The 16,780-nt window shown below is 50.3% G+C and overlaps 2 protein-coding genes across 5 annotated transcripts in view; one reads left to right on the forward strand and one right to left on the reverse strand.

Moving 5' to 3' along the window:
• The window catches only part of RUSC2 (RUN and SH3 domain containing 2), a 57,206-nt gene extending 49,381 nt beyond the window's left edge, over positions 1 to 7,825 (forward strand). For all 3 annotated transcript variants that reach the window (XM_012770037.3, XM_076008832.1, XM_012770038.3), the window contains exons 3-12: positions 942 to 1,583; positions 1,825 to 2,010; positions 2,172 to 2,312; positions 3,442 to 3,518; positions 4,048 to 4,222; positions 4,313 to 4,418; positions 5,225 to 5,271; positions 5,706 to 6,531; positions 6,621 to 6,758; positions 6,842 to 7,825. In XM_012770037.3, coding sequence (XP_012625491.2) covers positions 942 to 1,583; positions 1,825 to 2,010; positions 2,172 to 2,312; positions 3,442 to 3,518; positions 4,048 to 4,222; positions 4,313 to 4,418; positions 5,225 to 5,271; positions 5,706 to 6,531; positions 6,621 to 6,758; positions 6,842 to 7,043 — 2,540 coding nt within the window. In that variant the 3' untranslated portion in view covers positions 7,044 to 7,825. The remainder of the gene's footprint in view (positions 1 to 941; positions 1,584 to 1,824; positions 2,011 to 2,171; positions 2,313 to 3,441; positions 3,519 to 4,047; positions 4,223 to 4,312; positions 4,419 to 5,224; positions 5,272 to 5,705; positions 6,532 to 6,620; positions 6,759 to 6,841) is intronic.
• CIMIP2B (ciliary microtubule inner protein 2B) lies at positions 7,517 to 9,573 on the reverse strand. Of its 2 annotated transcripts, XM_076008835.1 has the most exons (6): positions 9,449 to 9,573; positions 8,839 to 9,062; positions 8,529 to 8,749; positions 8,288 to 8,339; positions 8,013 to 8,210; positions 7,626 to 7,735 (listed from the first exon to the last, which is right to left on the reverse strand). In XM_076008835.1, the coding sequence occupies exons 1-6, from the start codon at positions 9,487 to 9,489 to the stop codon at positions 7,647 to 7,649; spliced, it is 825 nt and encodes a 274-aa protein (XP_075864950.1). In that variant the 5' UTR covers positions 9,490 to 9,573; the 3' UTR covers positions 7,626 to 7,646. The 2 variants fall into 2 exon arrangements, with proteins under 2 accessions (XP_075864949.1, XP_075864950.1); XM_076008834.1 differs by having other exon boundaries at positions 7,517 to 7,735; positions 8,013 to 8,339; positions 8,839 to 9,518.
• Between the last annotated feature and the right edge of the window lie 7,207 nt (positions 9,574 to 16,780).

Consider the following 16,780-nt stretch of genomic DNA (forward strand, 5'->3'; position numbering starts at 1 on the left):
GATAATGAGCAGCATCTTGAAGTCAGTAACATCTTGACACTGAAAATCTGTGACTCTGACTCCAAGTCTTTAGGCCTTAGAAACAAAGATGGTGGTTCTGCCATGACAGAAATGGAAGTCATCAGGGAAAAAGGAGAAAGATGATGGAAGAGCTATTTTGAAATAGCAAATTTTAAGTGATAGCAGAGCCCTAAAGCAGAATGATCTAGAGACTGAGAGGAAGGTCAGGGCTAAAGCTGGGGGTTTGAGAGTCATCTCTTTCAAAGTCTGAACTTAAGCTGTGCCAGGGAGAAAGTGTAAGATGAGATGTAAGAATTGAGCCTTAGGATATACACCTTTAGAGCCAAGAAAATGAAGAGGAGCTGGGCACGGTGGTTCATGCCTGTAATCCTATCATTCTGGGAGGTCAGGGTGGGGAAGATCACTTGAGGTCAGAAGTTTGAGACCAACCTGAGCAAAAGTGAGACCCCATCTCTACTAAAAATAGAAAAATGAGCCAGGTATGGTGGCACATGCCTGTAGTCCCAGCTACTCAGGAGACTGAGGCAGGAGGATCGCTTGAGCCCAGGAATTTGAGGTTGCTGTGAGCTAGGCTGATGCCACGGCACTCTAGCCCAGGCAACAGAGCAAGACTCTGTCTCAAAAATAAATAAATAAATAAATAAAAGGAAGAAAGAAAATAAAGAGGGACTGAATAGCAAAGAGGTACAAGACAGTTCAGCGACATAAAAACAATAGGAAAAGTTTTATAAAAGAAAGCAAGAACAGTGTCCCATTCCATAAACTTGGATTACTTGTACGCAATTCATTCCTACAACCCAGCTCCTACCCATCTTTCCCCTTTCCCCAGTGGACACTATCTCCTATTTCTGCTTCTGTGTTTTCTGTTGTGGGTTTCATTGTCTGTCTGACTGACTCCCTCTCCATCCCTGTTGCTCCAGGGGGTGGTGCTGAGAGCCGACCAGTCCTTCGCTACAGCAAGGAGCAGAGGCCAACCACGCTGCCCATCCAGCCCTTCGTGTTCCAGCACCATTTCCCCAAGCAGCTGGCCAAGTCCCGGGCCCTCCACAGCCTTTCCCAGCTCTACAGCCTCTCGGGCTGCGGCCGTACACAGCAGCCCGCCCCACTGGCTGCTTCTGCTGCTCAAGTCCCAGCCCCAGCTCCCTCAGGGGAGCCACAGGCATCTACCCCTCGAACCACTGGCAGAGGTGCCAGGAAAGCTGGGCCAGAACCAGAGACCTCACGGCCGTCACCCCTGGGCAGCTACTCCCCTATCCGTAGTGCTGGCCCCTTTGGGCCCAGCACTGACTCTTCTGCCTCCACTTCGTGCTCCCCTCCCCCAGAGCAGGCCAAAGCCCCAGAGAGCCTACCCCCATGGAGCCACTCCTGTCCTCCTGCCGCCCAGCCTGCCACCTCCCAGCAGCCACAGAAGGAGGACCAGAAGATGCTGACCTTGGCTGAGTACCGACTCCATGGAATAGGAAGCTTGCCGCCTCTGGGCTCCTGGAGATCTGGCTTCAGCCGAGCAGAGAGCCTGGCCCGGGGAGGTGGTGAGGGCAGCATGGCGTCCAGGCCCAGTAATGGTATGAGCTTCATCACCCCACCCCCAAGTACTTCTAAATCCCTTTTGAATGGTTTCTTATACTCCAGCCCAGGGTCAGAGGTTAAGATGTCTGCATCTCCTTCCTCTGCATCTGGGCATAGTATCCACATACTCCCAACCTTACCGTTTCACATGGGCACACTGGGTGGCATATCCACCCAAATGCTGTCTCCTGCTAACCCTTGCCTGTCTGTCTCTTCTGCTAACTGTTCCACTTCCAGCCAACCACCTATCCCCTCAAGCCCTCAAGTGGCGGGAATACAGGAGGAAGAACCCACTAGGTCCACCTGGTTTGTCAGGGAGCCTAGACCGAAGGCCACAGGAAGCTCGGCTGGCCCGAAGAAACCCCATCTTTGAGTTCCCTGGCTCCCTCAGTGCTGCCGGCCATCTGAACTGCCGGCTGAATGGTACGTGGGCAAGGGTTCCAGCACACCCAGGGCAGGCCCTGCCATGGCTGGGAAGGGCTAGAGAAGGGGTCAGTCCCAAAGGAACATGTCTCAGAGAGTAGGAGGCACTGGACTGAGCTGGAGTGAGAGTGGCTCAGGACTGATTTTTCTCTTCTTTCCAGGCCAAGTAGTGAAGCCATTACCCCTGACCTGCCCGGACTTCCAGGACCCCTTTTCCTTGACTGAGAAGCCTCCAGCTGAGTTTTGTCTGTCCCCAGATGGCAACTCAGAAGCCATTTCCATTGACCTGCTTCAGAAGAAAGGTGCATGTAACCCCCAGCTCAAGCCAGAGATTCTGCTGTCAATACCTGTTCACGCCTGTTGCCCTACTGTCCAGCCCTCCACGACATTTCCCTGCCTTACAGCTCCACATGCTGGGAGGCAGTGGCAGAGCACAGGCACTGGGGCAAGAGGAAGAAGTCTGCGAAATGTGTATTGTATGTGCAAGTGAGCAAGGGTCATGTATCACAGTGGCTTACAAGTCGGGTTCCAGTCCCTTCCCTCAGTGAGCTAAGTCCTGTGAGAGAGGCAGCCATGTAAGGAACAAATGCCCAAGCACTCGGAGGGGCGGCTAAAAGCACTGAAGGGCCTAGCAGCTTGGGTGAGCATATTGGTGACATCTACTAAGAAGAGGGCCGAAAGAACCACTCTATTTAGCAAATAAGCAACCACTGAACTAAGCAATTTCAGCAAGGTGGTGGGGAGAGAATTGAGCATAATCGTGAGCTGCAGGGGAGGAGCCTGAGCAAAGGGAGAAGGGTGAAGGTGAAGGTCCTTGCATAGACAATGGGAGATTCAGAGCTTAGAGGGAAGAACCTGGGGCCAAAGGGGAACAGCCACCTTCCTCCAGGAGGCGAAGGGAGCAAGAGGGCAGAAGGGCAAGGAGGTGTAGATACTATTCTCTTGTGTGTTTTGCAGGGAGAGGGAAGTTAAAGGAATTCATGATCACACAGCTGTTCTCTGTGTGAAGTAGAACCAAAGGCTAGAGACGCGGGTAAAGGTTTGGATGGCAGCTCTAGGGTGTAGCAGATGCTGCCAAGGCACATGTCAAAGAATCACCCTTGTCTGGCATTGGTGCCAAGAACTTGGGTTTTCTTCAGGCCAGTGGCTTGGTTTCTCAGAGTGGAGAAATCCAGGGTCAGCCCACTGGGGCTGGGAAGTGAGGACATTGAGGGTCTTGGCGATGCTATCGCTGATGTGGGTCCAGGCTTGGGGGTGAGGACAGGAAGGGCTTTGGAACTGGGCAGAAACAGAAAGAGCCAGACCTGAATGTTTTGAGGAGACTCATGTGCAAGTGCAGGGACTAAAAGTAAGCGTGGGAACCCTTCCCCATCCCACTGAGTTGGCCAGGGACTTGTTCAGGGACCTGCCACATCAAATTCTTCCTTGCAGGGTTGGTAAAAGCTGTTAACACCGCCGTGGACCTCATTGTGGCCCATTTTGGCACAAGCCGGGATCCTGGGGTGAAGGTAGGCAGGAAAGCGTGGAAAACTCTCACCTATTCTGCACTGGCACCTTCCCCTGCTCTCTTGCATTTAGAAGCCAGCAGGCCGGGCGCGGTGTCTCACGCCTGTAATCCTAGCACTCTGGGAGGCCGAGGCGGGCAGATTGCTCAAGGTCAGGAGTTCGAAACCAGCCTGAGCAAGAGCGAGACCCCGTCTCTACTATAGATAGAAAGAAATTAATTGGCCAACTAATATATATAGAAAAAATTAGCCGGGCATGGTGGCGCATGCCTGTAGTCCCAGCTCCTCGAGAGGCTGAGGCAGGAGGATTGCTTGAGCCAGGAGTTTGAGGTTGCTGTGAGCTAGGCTGATGCCACGGCACTCACTCTAGCCTGGGCAACAAAGTGAGACTCTGTCTCGAAAAAAAAAAAAAAAAAAAAAAGCCAGCATTGAGTACTTGGGGATGGGGATGGCAAGATGGGTCAACTGAGTGGTATGTGGGCTCTGAGTTAGGCTTCGAGTGACTTCCTGCACTTCCCTATTGCACCTGCAGGCAAAGCTGGGAAACAGTTCTGTGAGCCCCAACGTGGGCCACCTGGTTCTGAAGTACCTGTGCCCTGCGGTCCAGGCTGTGCTGGAGGATGGGCTCAAGGCCTTCGTACTCGATGTCATCATTGGGCAACGTAAGAACATGCCGTGGAGTGTGATTGAGGCTTCCACACAGCTAGGTAAGTGCTGGGTGGCAAGATGGGGACCCCAGGTAGAATTCAGGGTTCCAGAAATTGGTTATATGATCTCCAACTATGGCTTCTTCCCAGGCCCGTCCACCAAAGTCCTGCATGGCCTCTATAACAAAGTCAGCCAATTCCCAGAGCTCACCAGTCACACCATGCGCTTCAACGCCTTCATCCTCGGCCTGCTCAAGTGAGTGTGTGGAGCAGCAAGATGCCCTAAACCAGTGGTGCCCAACCTTTTTGGCACCAGGGACTAGTTTCATGGAAGACAATTTTTCCATGGACAGCGGGTGGGAGGCAGCTCTGCAGCCTGATCCCTAACAGGCCGCGGACGGGGGATTGGGGACCACAGCCCTAAACAACCAACCCTCTACCTGGACTCTGTCTGCCTCATGACGAACTGAGACAGAAAGTGCAGATCTGCACACTCTGTGGCCAGGGCTCAGGCTCACCTTCTCCCCACCTAGCTACCACCTCTCAGTAGGTCACTGCTTTCCCAGTGTGCCCGTGACTCTCTGACACTGATCACCAACATGGTCTTCTGCTTTTACAAATCTATAATCTGGCTTATTTGGAAATGAGCTAGGTTTCTAAATTTATCTGGACCTTGTAAACCCTGATCCTCTCAATTCCAGCACTGCTTCCCAATCCTGCTTGGCCCTAAGTCCACCTTGGGACCCATGTCATGGTATAATTCTTTCTCAAGTCTGGGCCCAGATCATCCCCTCTGGCCTTGAGCTGCCTGTCCTTTCACTTAGTAGCTGCCCTGACTCCATTCTAGGAGGAAGTAATTGGCTTGTGAATCACATGTTCACCTTCTCCACATCCCTACTGACTTTCTGCAATTATATTACATGAAATGAACCAGGAAGCATCCCTACCATAGAAGGGAGCCATTCTCTTCCTCCCTGTGTCCGACCCCCTGTCTCCGTCTCCTTTGTACCTTATTATGTGGCTGTATAGTAAGACTCAGCTCTCTTCACTGTCTCCCTACAGCATCCGGTCCCTGGAGTTCTGGTTTAATCACCTCTATAACCACGAAGGTAATGCCCAGAGCCCTGCTCCGTGTCACAAACGCAACACAGGCCAGACCTTAGAGGCTCAAAGGAGGGAGGAAGAGCTGTCTTTTCAGATGCTGGCGGTGGGGAGGGGGGCCACGCAGGCTTTCATCCTCAGAGCTTTGAGCCTGTTTGAGTTAGAGCCTGGAGTCCGCAGGATGCTCAAGCAATCTGTAAGTCAGGGTGGCAAGGAACCCCAACACCTCTTGCCACTAAACTCAAAGCTACCACCTGGGATTGTGGAGTTAATGCACTGCACAATTCCAGGAGGCATCGTTTACATTGTAGTGCGTCTAAGTTGCCTAGTATACAGCCTGTGCAGATGTATGTAGTAGCTATGCCCAGGTTGTCTTTCAAAGTCCCACTCAGGCCAGGCTCTGCTTCTCTGTGTGGATCGGTGCCTCTCTCTTTCCCCCTAGATATCATCCAGACCCACTACCAGCCCTGGGGCTTCCTGAGTGCAGCTCATACTGTGTGCCCTGGCCTCTTCGAGGAGCTGCTGCTGCTGCTACAGCCCCTGGCCCTACTGCCCTTCAGCCTCGACTTGCTGTTCCAGCACCGGCTGCTGCAAAGTGGGCAGCAGCAGCGGCAGCACAAGGAACTGCTGCGGGTATCCCAGGACCTGCTGCTGTCTGCCCACTCGACACTGCAGTTGGCCCGGGCCAGGGGCCAGGAGGGCCCTGGAGACATGGACAGGGCAGCCCATGGGGAGCGAATAAAGGGTGTGGGTGCCCCAGAAGGTGGAGAAGAGGAAGAGGAGACAGAAGAGGTGGCAGAGGCAGCTGGGGGCTCAGGACGTGGCAGGTGGGCCCGAAGTGGGCAGGCTGGCTGGTGGTACCAGCTCATGCAGAGTTCCCAGGTCTACATTGATGGCTCTACTGAGGGTTCTAGGTTCCCTCGTGGCAGCAGCAACAGCAACAGTGGCAGCAGCAGTGAGAAAAAGAAAGGGGCAGGAGGCGGGGGGCCTTCCCAGGCTCCACCACCCCGAGAGGGAGTCGTGGAGGGGGCTGAGGCCTGCCCTGCCCCAGAGGAGGCCCTTAGCCGGGAGAGGGGCTGGCCCTTCTGGATGGGGAGCCCCCCTGACTCTGTGCTGGCTGAGTTGAGGCGCAGTCGGGAGAGGGAGGGGCCTGCTGCCCCACCAGCAGAAAATGACGAAGGGGCCTCAGAGTCTTCACCTGGGGGCATCAAGTGGGGACACCTCTTCGGCTCCCGAAAAGCTCAGCGGGAGGCCCGGCCCACTAATAGGTAAGAGCCTGCCTGTGGTGAGGACAGAGTGGGGAGCTGGGTCTAAGCCAGGGCATGGGCAGAGCCAGAGCCTCACTGCTGTCCCCTAGGCTCCCCTCGAACTGGCTGAGCCTGGACAAGTCCATGTTCCAACTAGTGGCACAGACGATGGGTGCCCTGAGGGAACCAGAGCCCAAAGACAGCCTGCAGGAACCGCACTCTCCAGCCCTGCCCGCCAAGCCTCCATGGTGAGCCTGGGAGGTGGAAGGCCTGCGGGGCTGGGTTTGGCTTTTGATGGGGTTTCTCTGACCTCCTTCTGTTGTCTCCCCAGCGAGGTGCAGGCACTGTGCCACCATCTGGCCACAGGCCCTGGACAGCTGAGCTTCCACAAGGGAGATATCCTACGGGTGCTGGGGCCAGCCGGAGGAGACTGGCTGCGCTGCAGCCGCGGCCCTGACTCTGGCCTGGTGCCTCTGGCCTACGTGACATTGACCCCAACTCCAAGTCCAACCCCTGGAAGCAGCCAAAACTGAGGCCCTGTGCATGCTGGTGGCCTCAGGGACCCTCATAGCCCCAGACTCAGAGCCTGAGAGCCTTTCCCAAGCCCTCTGGCTTGGCCACAGAGAGTAGTCTGAGAGCTGGGGCCACGTTTCCCTGTGCTGGCACCTGCTCCCTGTGCTCAGTATTAATTCTCCCCCTTAACTATCCCAGTGACCTCGTCCACACCTCCACCCGGGAAAGGAGGGAAGGGACGCAGCACTGGGCTGCCAGGATTTCCCCGGCCCATCTGGGCCAAGCCTTCCATGGGTATAGACAAGCAAGTCCCTATGGAGGGACGGGGCCCAGAAGGCCATTTGTGGGATTCCCTAGGCCAGGTGGAGATGAGGATGGGTAACAGTATTGGGGCCAGATCCCTAAGCCCCCCAGCTGTAAATAGGCTGTGGCCAGTGCCTGGTCGTTAGACGTGGGAGGAGGAGCCCAGGCTTCTGTTTATGTATGTATTTATTTATTTATTATACCTATTAATAAAAAAGGTGCTCAGCCTCCAAACCATCTTCTTCTTGTGCTCCCCCATCCTTCCAGAAGGATGGCTGGGATAGGATGAAGAGGGAAAGAAGAACTTGAATTCCAGGAGCCTAAGCCAGGAGCTGCTTCTGGAAAGTGCTGAGGCCCAGAGTATCATGGGTGAGATGCCCAAATGTGTGGCCAAACTGGAACTTATACCCTGTGTGGGTATAAGCATCTGTTATGTGTAGCCAGTGGCATGGAAAAGCCATTTAATTCTCAGCCAATTGGCCAGACCCTCCAAACTGTCCTCTGAAATCTGGTCCTAACTCCCCACTGTGAGCTTCCTCGGTTTCCTTTTCTGCTAATGAGAAAGCTGAACCACATGATGTGCAGTCCCTCCCATTTCTATTAGTGCCAACCTCCCAAACCACCTCCGCCTATTCCACACACATCCCACCCCAGCCCCCAAAGCCTCCCCTTGGGGCCGTTGTCACCTGGCACATAGCCCCCGTAGTTAGGTAAGAGCCCCAGCTTCTGCGGGTAGATCCTGGGAAGTGGGGGGAGGTGTTTGGGATCCTTCTGGGCTCCACCCTGTGAGTCTTTATGCCCAAATTCCCGCAGCGCCTGGTTGGTGAGCACAGGAAAGCTGGAGCCGAAGAGGAAGCGGGCACGGGGCACATAGCCAGTGAAGCCTGCGGGGGATGGGGACACTGTGCCAAGACATCCCGGGGCCTCCCCAACCCTTTGGTCATCACCCACCTGTTCTCACCTGACATGAAGAACTTCTGAGGGTTTCCATCGTCCATGGAGTAGGGGAAAACCTGTGAGAGAGTTGATAAAAGAAAATTCAGAAAATCCAATTCAGTGCCTCTGCTCTAACACAAGCTCCCAGGGAGCCTACGTGCCCTGTATCCACCGCCACACGAACCATGGCCACCCCAGGCCTGGACACAGAGGCCAGGCTCCCCACCTCTGCCCACTGCACGCCCCACCAGCCTCCTTGGTCTCACTTGGTCCGCCTCCTCCAGCGGTGCCTCCTTCTCCAGCTCTAGCTCTAGCTCTAGCTCCGGCTTTGACTCTTGGTCGTTCTCCAAGTCTTTTTCTCCCTTGGCCTCCTTGGGCAGCTCTTGACTCCCTTGCCCCCCATGTAGCTGGGTAAAATCATTCAGAGCCTCAGCCCAGACCTGGCTGCAGTTCTTGGCAAAGATGAACTGTGCCCGGGGTATGAAACCTGGGCAGGCAGGAGGCAAGGAAGATTTCCGTTAGTATTTGGAACACATGTCCTGGGATGGGGGCGCCTGTTCATACCTGTGTACAAACCTGTGTACCCAGGGATCATGCAGGAGCTGAGCCTTTCGTGCCCACGCCTGAGACGTAGGCTCCCCTTGGGAACCTCAGGAGATCTTGGAGGCCGGATGGGAGGCAGAAGTGTGCGATGGGCAGGGGGCCAGGCTAGACCAGGAGGCCCTCGAAGTAGCTGGCCAGTCACCTGCCCGTAGGTCTGGCCCATGCTGAACCGAAGTAGTGGGCAGTGTCCAGTGTACCTGTAGCACAGGACTCACCACTCACCTCTAGAATCCTCTACCCCCAGGGCCAGAACAGACCACTGGAGCCCTGATCTTTCTGGACTCAGCTTTTATGCATATTAGGAACAGGCGTCCTAAGTTCTCTGCCTGGGCTTTCTATCCTTCCTGTCCCTGTTCCCCTGTTCCCATAGAGAAGACATCACAAAGCTTCGTGGCAGATCTGGCTGTCACCATTCCCTGGCTTTTCCTTTTGCATGCAGCACCATAGAGACCCCACCCCTGGGCCCTGCAAACCAATGCATCTGCTTGGCCCCAAGGTCTAGGTGGCATAACTCCTAAATCCCTCTATCCCTATACCCCTATTCCCAGCAGCAAGCAGGGGGTGCTATGGGTAGAAGTCTTACCCCGGGATGTAATGACGGTTCTGAGATTTAAGCCCCGGCATGAAAGTGCTGGCCACAGCCTTGGGAACCCAGGCAGTTCCTTTTGTTTCCCTTTGAGCCAGGGCCCTGGGCTGTGTGTACCGTGTCCAGGGCTGCGGGGCCAGAGGAAGGGGTGGGGCTGAATGGGGCGGGACACTGGTGTGAGGACTGCCAGGGCCAAGGCCTGCCCAGCAGGGTGAGCAGTGGCTCACTAGCCTGTCTGCCCCAGAACAAACGCCATCCTGCCACCCAGGACAGGGAAGAGGCTGAGGAGTGCAGCTTCCTCAAGGCTGAAGCAAGGAAGCCCCAAGGTGAGAGGTGGCAGGCAATTCAGCTCCAACTCAGAAACTACCCTTCCTTCCTGCACATGCCTCTGAGCACCTGCCTGGGGAGACAGGCTGTTGTGCCCTTTGTGAGCCTTGGGGAAGGGGATGCAGTTCTTGGGGAAAGAGGGTCCCCAAGGGGGGCCCGAGCCCAGAATGGAAGTGATAAAGGACAGGTGATAGAGGAAAAAGGAACCTAGAGATCTCTAGGCAGTAACATTAGGTTTATTTTATTTTCAACAATAATAATATACCGGAATAAGAATTATTTATTGAGTACCTGATATATCTGAATCATCCAGTAAACTAACATGCCACACTGTGCTAGATACACTCCACGGTGGCAGATGCGCATTAACGTGGGAGTCAAAAAAGATAAGTTCCATGTGCCTTGGCAAGTCTGACCCCACTGTCCTCAAAACTGCAGATACTGCTGCTCACCTTGCTCCTGCTATGAGGCTCAAATTAATGTATGCAAATGTGCTTTGAAATTATGAAAACCATGAGGCCAGAATGATGGCATAGGGGAGAGAGAGGCCAGGCAGTCACAGGTTCATAATAGCTTGAGACCTTGAGCCTAACCTCCCTAAACTATACCATGAAGGTTAGAATAACCTAAGCTACGACGGTCAGTAAGGATAAAGGAAGCCAGTACGTGTGAAAGAACTTGCCCCCGCACCTAGCACACAGCTGCTAAAACTTAATTTCTTCCCTTAGTGTCTAATGTTGTCTCTAATCTTCTAACACATAAGGGAGAGCAATGAATTATTACAAATCCAGTGGATACAAGGAGTCTTGCTATGGGAGTTCAGGGGAGACAGACAGGAGGAGAAAGTTGGGGCAAAGGGTAAGACCAGGGGACAAATTAGAATTTGTTAAGAAATATTGTAAGAGAAGAAAAAGTACAGGAAAATGAGATCTCAGAGAGATGGGAGAGCATGACTAAAACCCAGCCCTGGGCCACGCACGGTGGTGCATGCCTGTAATCCCAGCTATCTGTGAGGCTGAGGTAGGAGAATCACGTGACAAGCCCAGGAGTTTGAGTCCAGCAGAGCAAGACCTCATCACAAAACAGCCAACCCCCAAAACAGTTCTACAGCTGAGTCAGGGCCAGGCTGGCCCACCTTTCTGAGGCAGAGCTCTGCTCTTCGCCCTGTCCCCAGCCTATGACAGTGCCGACACTGACCAGGCCCGGCACTGACATCTCAGGGGAATTGCACAAGAGCACCGGGCCCTAAGGAACACATTTCATGTTCACCACTGTTCTGCCAAGGACGGCCTTGGTATGTGTCATTTAGAATTAAAATTGTAGGGGACTTGCCTCATTGCTCAAGAAACAGGCGAGTATGAGGGTGGGAGCTGAGGGGAACGCCCAGAATAGCAGTAGTGTCAAGCTAACAGGCTTTGGATCTGTGACAGACAGCACTGGTTGCACAGCTGATACATGGTTCTTATCCCCATCTTCTTCCTAATTTTGTTCCTCCAACCAGCCAGAAACTTCAGGGAGGCTTGGGGAACCAGCCCAGGAACAAGTCTGGATTAGTCTGAGACCATCCTGGTGGCCCCCTTCCCCTTGCCAGCGGTTGCTTAGGCCTGGGTGGCCAGTGTTGGATGTGTCAGTGGAGAGAAATGTTTAACTGGAGATTGCACCATCTATTAAATGAAGGTCCAGTTAGGAAAGCCACGACAGCACCCCCCTCCGCACAGCCCACTGGGCCCACAGAACGGCATTCTGCAGCTTTCTGTTCTGTCTTTGATTCTAACCAGGAACTGCTGTAAAATTTCATACAGATCCCAGATCAATCACTTGATTGTAAGTCAAACCAGGGCAACATAAATCCCCTCTGTAAAGATGAGTAAAAAGAGAAAATCATGAGACCTTTCAAAAAAATTCCCCAGAAGACCACCAAAATTTCAACAAGAAGTGAAAAGAATAAACTCCAAAAGATCTCATGCAACACAAAACCATTTTTAGTTTTAAAAAAATACGCTGTGTGCGATGGCTCAGGCCACAGGTGGGGTGGCTCACGCCTGTAATCCTAGCACTCTGGGAAGCCAGGGTGAGAGGACTGCTTGAGGTCAGGAGTTGGAGACCAGCCTGAGCAACAGAGCAAGACCCTGTCTCTACTAAAAATGGAAAAATTAGCCAGGCATGGTGGCGCATGCCTGTAGTCCCAGCTACTCAGGAGGCTGAGGCAGAGGGATTGCTTGAGCCCAGGAGTTTGAGGTTGCTGTGAGCTAGGCTGACGCCACAGCACTCTAGCAGAGGCGACAGTGAGAATGTAGATGGAATAAAATTGCATAAAAAAGAAAGCAAGGGAATGATACATGTGGGTTTCAGATACCTTGGGTGGTGTGAAACAAAACCAATGGGAAAGGGGAAACCATATGGTTGGATGTGCGTCATTGCCAAAGTTTCCTTTAGTGTTTGGGATGGTGTTTTCATAAATGCTTATTATTACACATTATAATAAATAAATAAAGCGTAGACCAATGATGAAAGTGTATCATAAGCGAAAGGTTATGATAGCCCAAATCTATGCCTTTGAGGTCCAAAGAGGTAGGGTGAGAGTGGGGGCATCCAAGTAGAAGTGATGAAAATCTAAGGATACCCTAATCATGTAAAAAAAAAAAAGAAAAAAAGAATAAAAAAAAAAAAAAAAAAAAAGAAGTGATGAAAAATAGTGGTATTTGGATGGATCAAAGGTAAAGAAATGGCACAGTCTCTATTCTGGCCTTTTAACATGTATAACATTCTTCAAATCCATAGGGATCCACATTCATTTATTCCAGATACTAACTTACTAAATATCTCTCCCAGGCAATTACTTTATGATCAATAGGGAGATGAGAGATGAATAAGATGTAATTCCTGACCACAATGATTTTTTTTTTTTTTTTTTGAGACAGAGTCTCGCTTTGTTTTCCAGGCTAGAGTGAGTGCCGTGGCGTCAGCCTAGCTCACAGCAACCTCAAACTCCTGGGCTCGAGAGATCCTTCTGCCTCAGCCTCCCGAGTAGCTGGGACTACAGGCATGCGCCACCATGCCTGGCTAATTTTTTTTATATACATATCAGTTGGCCAATTAATTTCTTTCTATTTATAGTAGAGACGGGGTCTCGCTCTTGCTCAGGCTGGTTTTGAACTCCTGACCTTGAGCAATCCGCCCGCCTCGGCCTCCCAGAGAGCTAGGATTACAGGCGTGAGCCACCACGCCTGGCCTGATTTTACCATTGTAAACAAAAGACAGAGCTACAGAAAACGGCAGATAAAATAAATGCCACAATGAAGAATTAAACAAAAACAACTGATCTTATAATAGACCACAAAGAGAAATCTCAAAAATTCCAACAAGCACAAATAAGCCACATTTTCTCACACAAACACAATTTAAAAATTAAAAAATAGGTTAAATAAACAAACATTTAGACATTTAAACTTAGACATTTAAAAATACTCTCTTGAGCCAGGCACAGTGTCATGTGCCTGTAGTCTCAGCTACTAAGGAGGCTGAGGCAGGAAGATTGCTTGAGCCCAGGAGTTTGAAGCCAGCCCGGGCAACATGGTGAGTGGGGTGGGGGGCAAAAAAATGGGGAAGGGCAAAAAAAGTTGCAATTATACACTATCATTTATAAATAAATATCAGATGAGAATTCAAACCTGGATTCAGAGGCAGCTTTTAGCCTCAGCTGCACAGTGGCATCATGATTAACGCAGGCTTGATTCTGGCTCCGTCATGAGCTATACAGCTTTGGGAAAATTCATAAACCTCTCCGTGTCTCTTTTCCTCCCATTCATAAAATGGGAATGGTAATAGTGTAAGGATTAGCTGAAATGGCTCATGTAAAGCAGGATAGTTGCTAGCACCTGATAAACTCTATTATTATTATTATATATATATATTTTTTGAGACAGAGTCTCGCTTTGTTGCCCAGGCTAGAGTGAGTGCCGTGGTGTCAGCCTAGCTCCAACAACCTCAAACTCCTGGGCTCAAGCAATCCTCCTGCCTCAGCCTCCCCAGTAGCTGGGACTAAAGGCATGCACCACCATGCCCGGCCAATTTTTTCTATATATATGTTAGTTGGCCAATTAATTTCTTTCTATTTATAGTAGAGACGGGGTCTCGCTCTTGGTTTTGAACTCCTGAGCTTGAGCAATCCACCTGCCTGGGCCTCCCAGAGTGCTAGGATTACAGGCGTGAGCCACCACGCCCGGCCTAAATTTAATACTATTAAACGTGTTCTAATGGAAGCTGCTTTCCTACAAGAAACAATTGTGTACTTTGGCCCACTTGGAGGAAGGGGGCCAGGAGTGGAAGGAATAGAAGATAGCTTAAGGATGAATAGATTTCATGGGTAACCAAGGAAGGAACTGTATACCCTGCTGTGTAGCCAGGCCTCACAGGAAACTAGAACTGGGAACTTGAAAGCAAACAGGTGCTAATGCTACTGTGTCCATTCTCACCCTGGGGCCATGTGCTCTCTGTGTGTCTGCCCAGGTCTTTCTCTCTGTCTCTGTCTGTCTGTCTCCTTCTCTGTCTCCCCTTTCCAGATAGATTTGTCAGTATTATTATGGTTTCTACTCCCTCACAACTTCAGTGTGCTTATCAGGAAATCCCTGGGCTCCCTTCCCCACCATCTCCACAACAGCGATCTCTTAAGCAGAATGTGCTTCAGAATTACCTAGGGTGATTTTTCAAAATTTCCATGCCTAACCTTTTGCAGGTTATTGTGGGAATAGGGCTCTGTCATCTGCATTTTTAAATCTTTTTAATTTGGGAGGAAAAATCAAACCTATAGAAGATTTGCAAGAAAAATATAACCTTTACCTAGATTTGCTCGTTATTTTTCAACTGAGAAGTATAGTCTTCCATGTGCCCAGGAAGGAAGGAGACACAAGCAAGCAGCAGCATCTACACCACACTCATTTCTCTCTAGGCTGGCCTCACAGCCAATGAAGAAGCCACCCTGACCCAGCAGCTGTGCCTGGGGAGGGAGGACAGCATGTGCGCAGACCATGATGGCTTCAGCAGGACAGGCTGTGGACAGCCATCCAGGCAAACGGGTCTTAGAACCAACTAGCCAACTAAATAAATTAACTAGCTAATAACTAGCAGTCAATTCAAGAAGCTAAAAGAGTATCATAAAGCTAAGGAAAACAAGAGAAATGTATGAAGCTAATGACAGAAACCAGTAAATCAAAAAACAGAAAAACAATTGAACTGAGTATTATAAGAGCTATTTGAAACAACAACAAAATAAGCAAAGTGCTGGCAAAGCTAGCCAAGAGAAAGACTATGCAAGCCCCCAATAGCAGGTTAGGGGCTAACAACAGACACATAGGAATTTCTTTTCTTAATTATAAAAGAATACTAAGTGAAACTCTATGGAAACTAGAAAACCTCAATGAAATTTAATATTGCCTAGGAAAAATCAACCCAAAATAGAACCCTCCAATGAAATAACCATAAAAATAACTGAAAAAGTGGTCAAATAGTACCCCTACCAAAAGACTCATATTCCACTTAATTTACAAAATTAGTATGAACTTAATTCCTGACCTAACAAACCTCACGCAAGTTATACAGGTGAAAAGTCCTAATAAAATATCAACCCAGCAATAGCAGATAGCAGGCTACCCTCTTTCCTCCAATCCACAGCAGATACCACCATGTGATCACAGCCCTCTTTCTGAGATCTTTCAAGATTCTACAAGACAGCATGTTTTGAGGGATTCCTGCTCAAGGTTTGGGATGAGGGGAGTGCTGGCAAACCTGCTCTTTATCTCCCCTAAAATGATCATCAGCTCAGTAAGGGCAGATCCCACGTTTATCTACCTTGTTTGCAATTATATCCCCATCAAGCACGGGTGTCTGGCACAGAGTGTAAACTACACAAATCTATCCATATTGTAACAATAATATACATTAAGACTAGAAGGCTTTATTCCTAAACTACAACAATTAACTTAGAAAATTTATTAATTAACATATGAATAAACCAAAGGAAATAAAGCCATTTGATCACCCTGACAGATATTGGAAAAATATATTTTTTAAATTTTTTAATTAGAGACAGGGTCCCATTCTGCCACCTAGGCTGGAGTACAGTGGCAAGATCACAAGTCATTGTAGCCTCAAACTCCTGGGCTCAAGCAGTCCTCCTGCCTTAGCCTCCTGAGTAGCTGGGACTAAAAGGTGCATACCACTATGCCCGGCTAACTTTTAATAGAGACAGAGTCTTGCTATCTTGCCCAGGCTGGTCGCAAATCCCTGGCTTCAAGCAATCCTCCTGCCTCAGCTTCCCAAAACTCTGTGATTACAAGCATGAGCCTCTGTATCTGGTGAAAAATATTTTATAAAATTAAATCCCCACTTGTGATTTAAAAAAATGGACTTTTAGAAAACCAGGAATTGAAACATGATAAAGAATTTTGAAATGAATAGCTGGGCCGGGCGCGGTGGCTCACGCCTGTAATCCTAGCACTCTGGGAGGCCGAGGTGGGCAGATCGTTTGAGCTCAGGAGTTCGAAACCAACCTGAGCAAGAGCGAGACCCCCGTCTCTACTATAAATAGAAAGAAATTAATTGGCCAACTAATATATATATAGAAAAAATTAGCCGGGCATGGTGGCGCATGCCTGTAGTCCCAGCTACTCGGGAGGCTGAGGCAGCAGGATTGCTTGAGCCCAGGAGTTTGAGGTTGCTGTGAGCTAGGCTGACGCCAGGGCACTCACTCTAGCCTGGGCAACAAAGTGAGACCCTGTCTCAAAAAAAAAAAAAAAAGAAAAGAAAAAGAAATGAATAGCTGATATCAAACTACATCCAGTAGGAACAACAGAGCCAAGACTAGCAAATAGACCTTATCTGTTGTAGCAAATCCAGTCAACTGTAGTTCACCTGTGGAAATGTTACTGGGAGGTTTCTGAAATAGAGTTGTGGCTTAGCAGGAGAAAGTAATAAGAAGGAGTACCTATGTTTGCATTGGGCATT

Source organism: Microcebus murinus, chromosome 12, assembly GCF_040939455.1.
Source record: "Microcebus murinus isolate Inina chromosome 12, M.murinus_Inina_mat1.0, whole genome shotgun sequence".
Lineage (NCBI taxonomy): Eukaryota > Metazoa > Chordata > Mammalia > Primates > Cheirogaleidae > Microcebus > Microcebus murinus.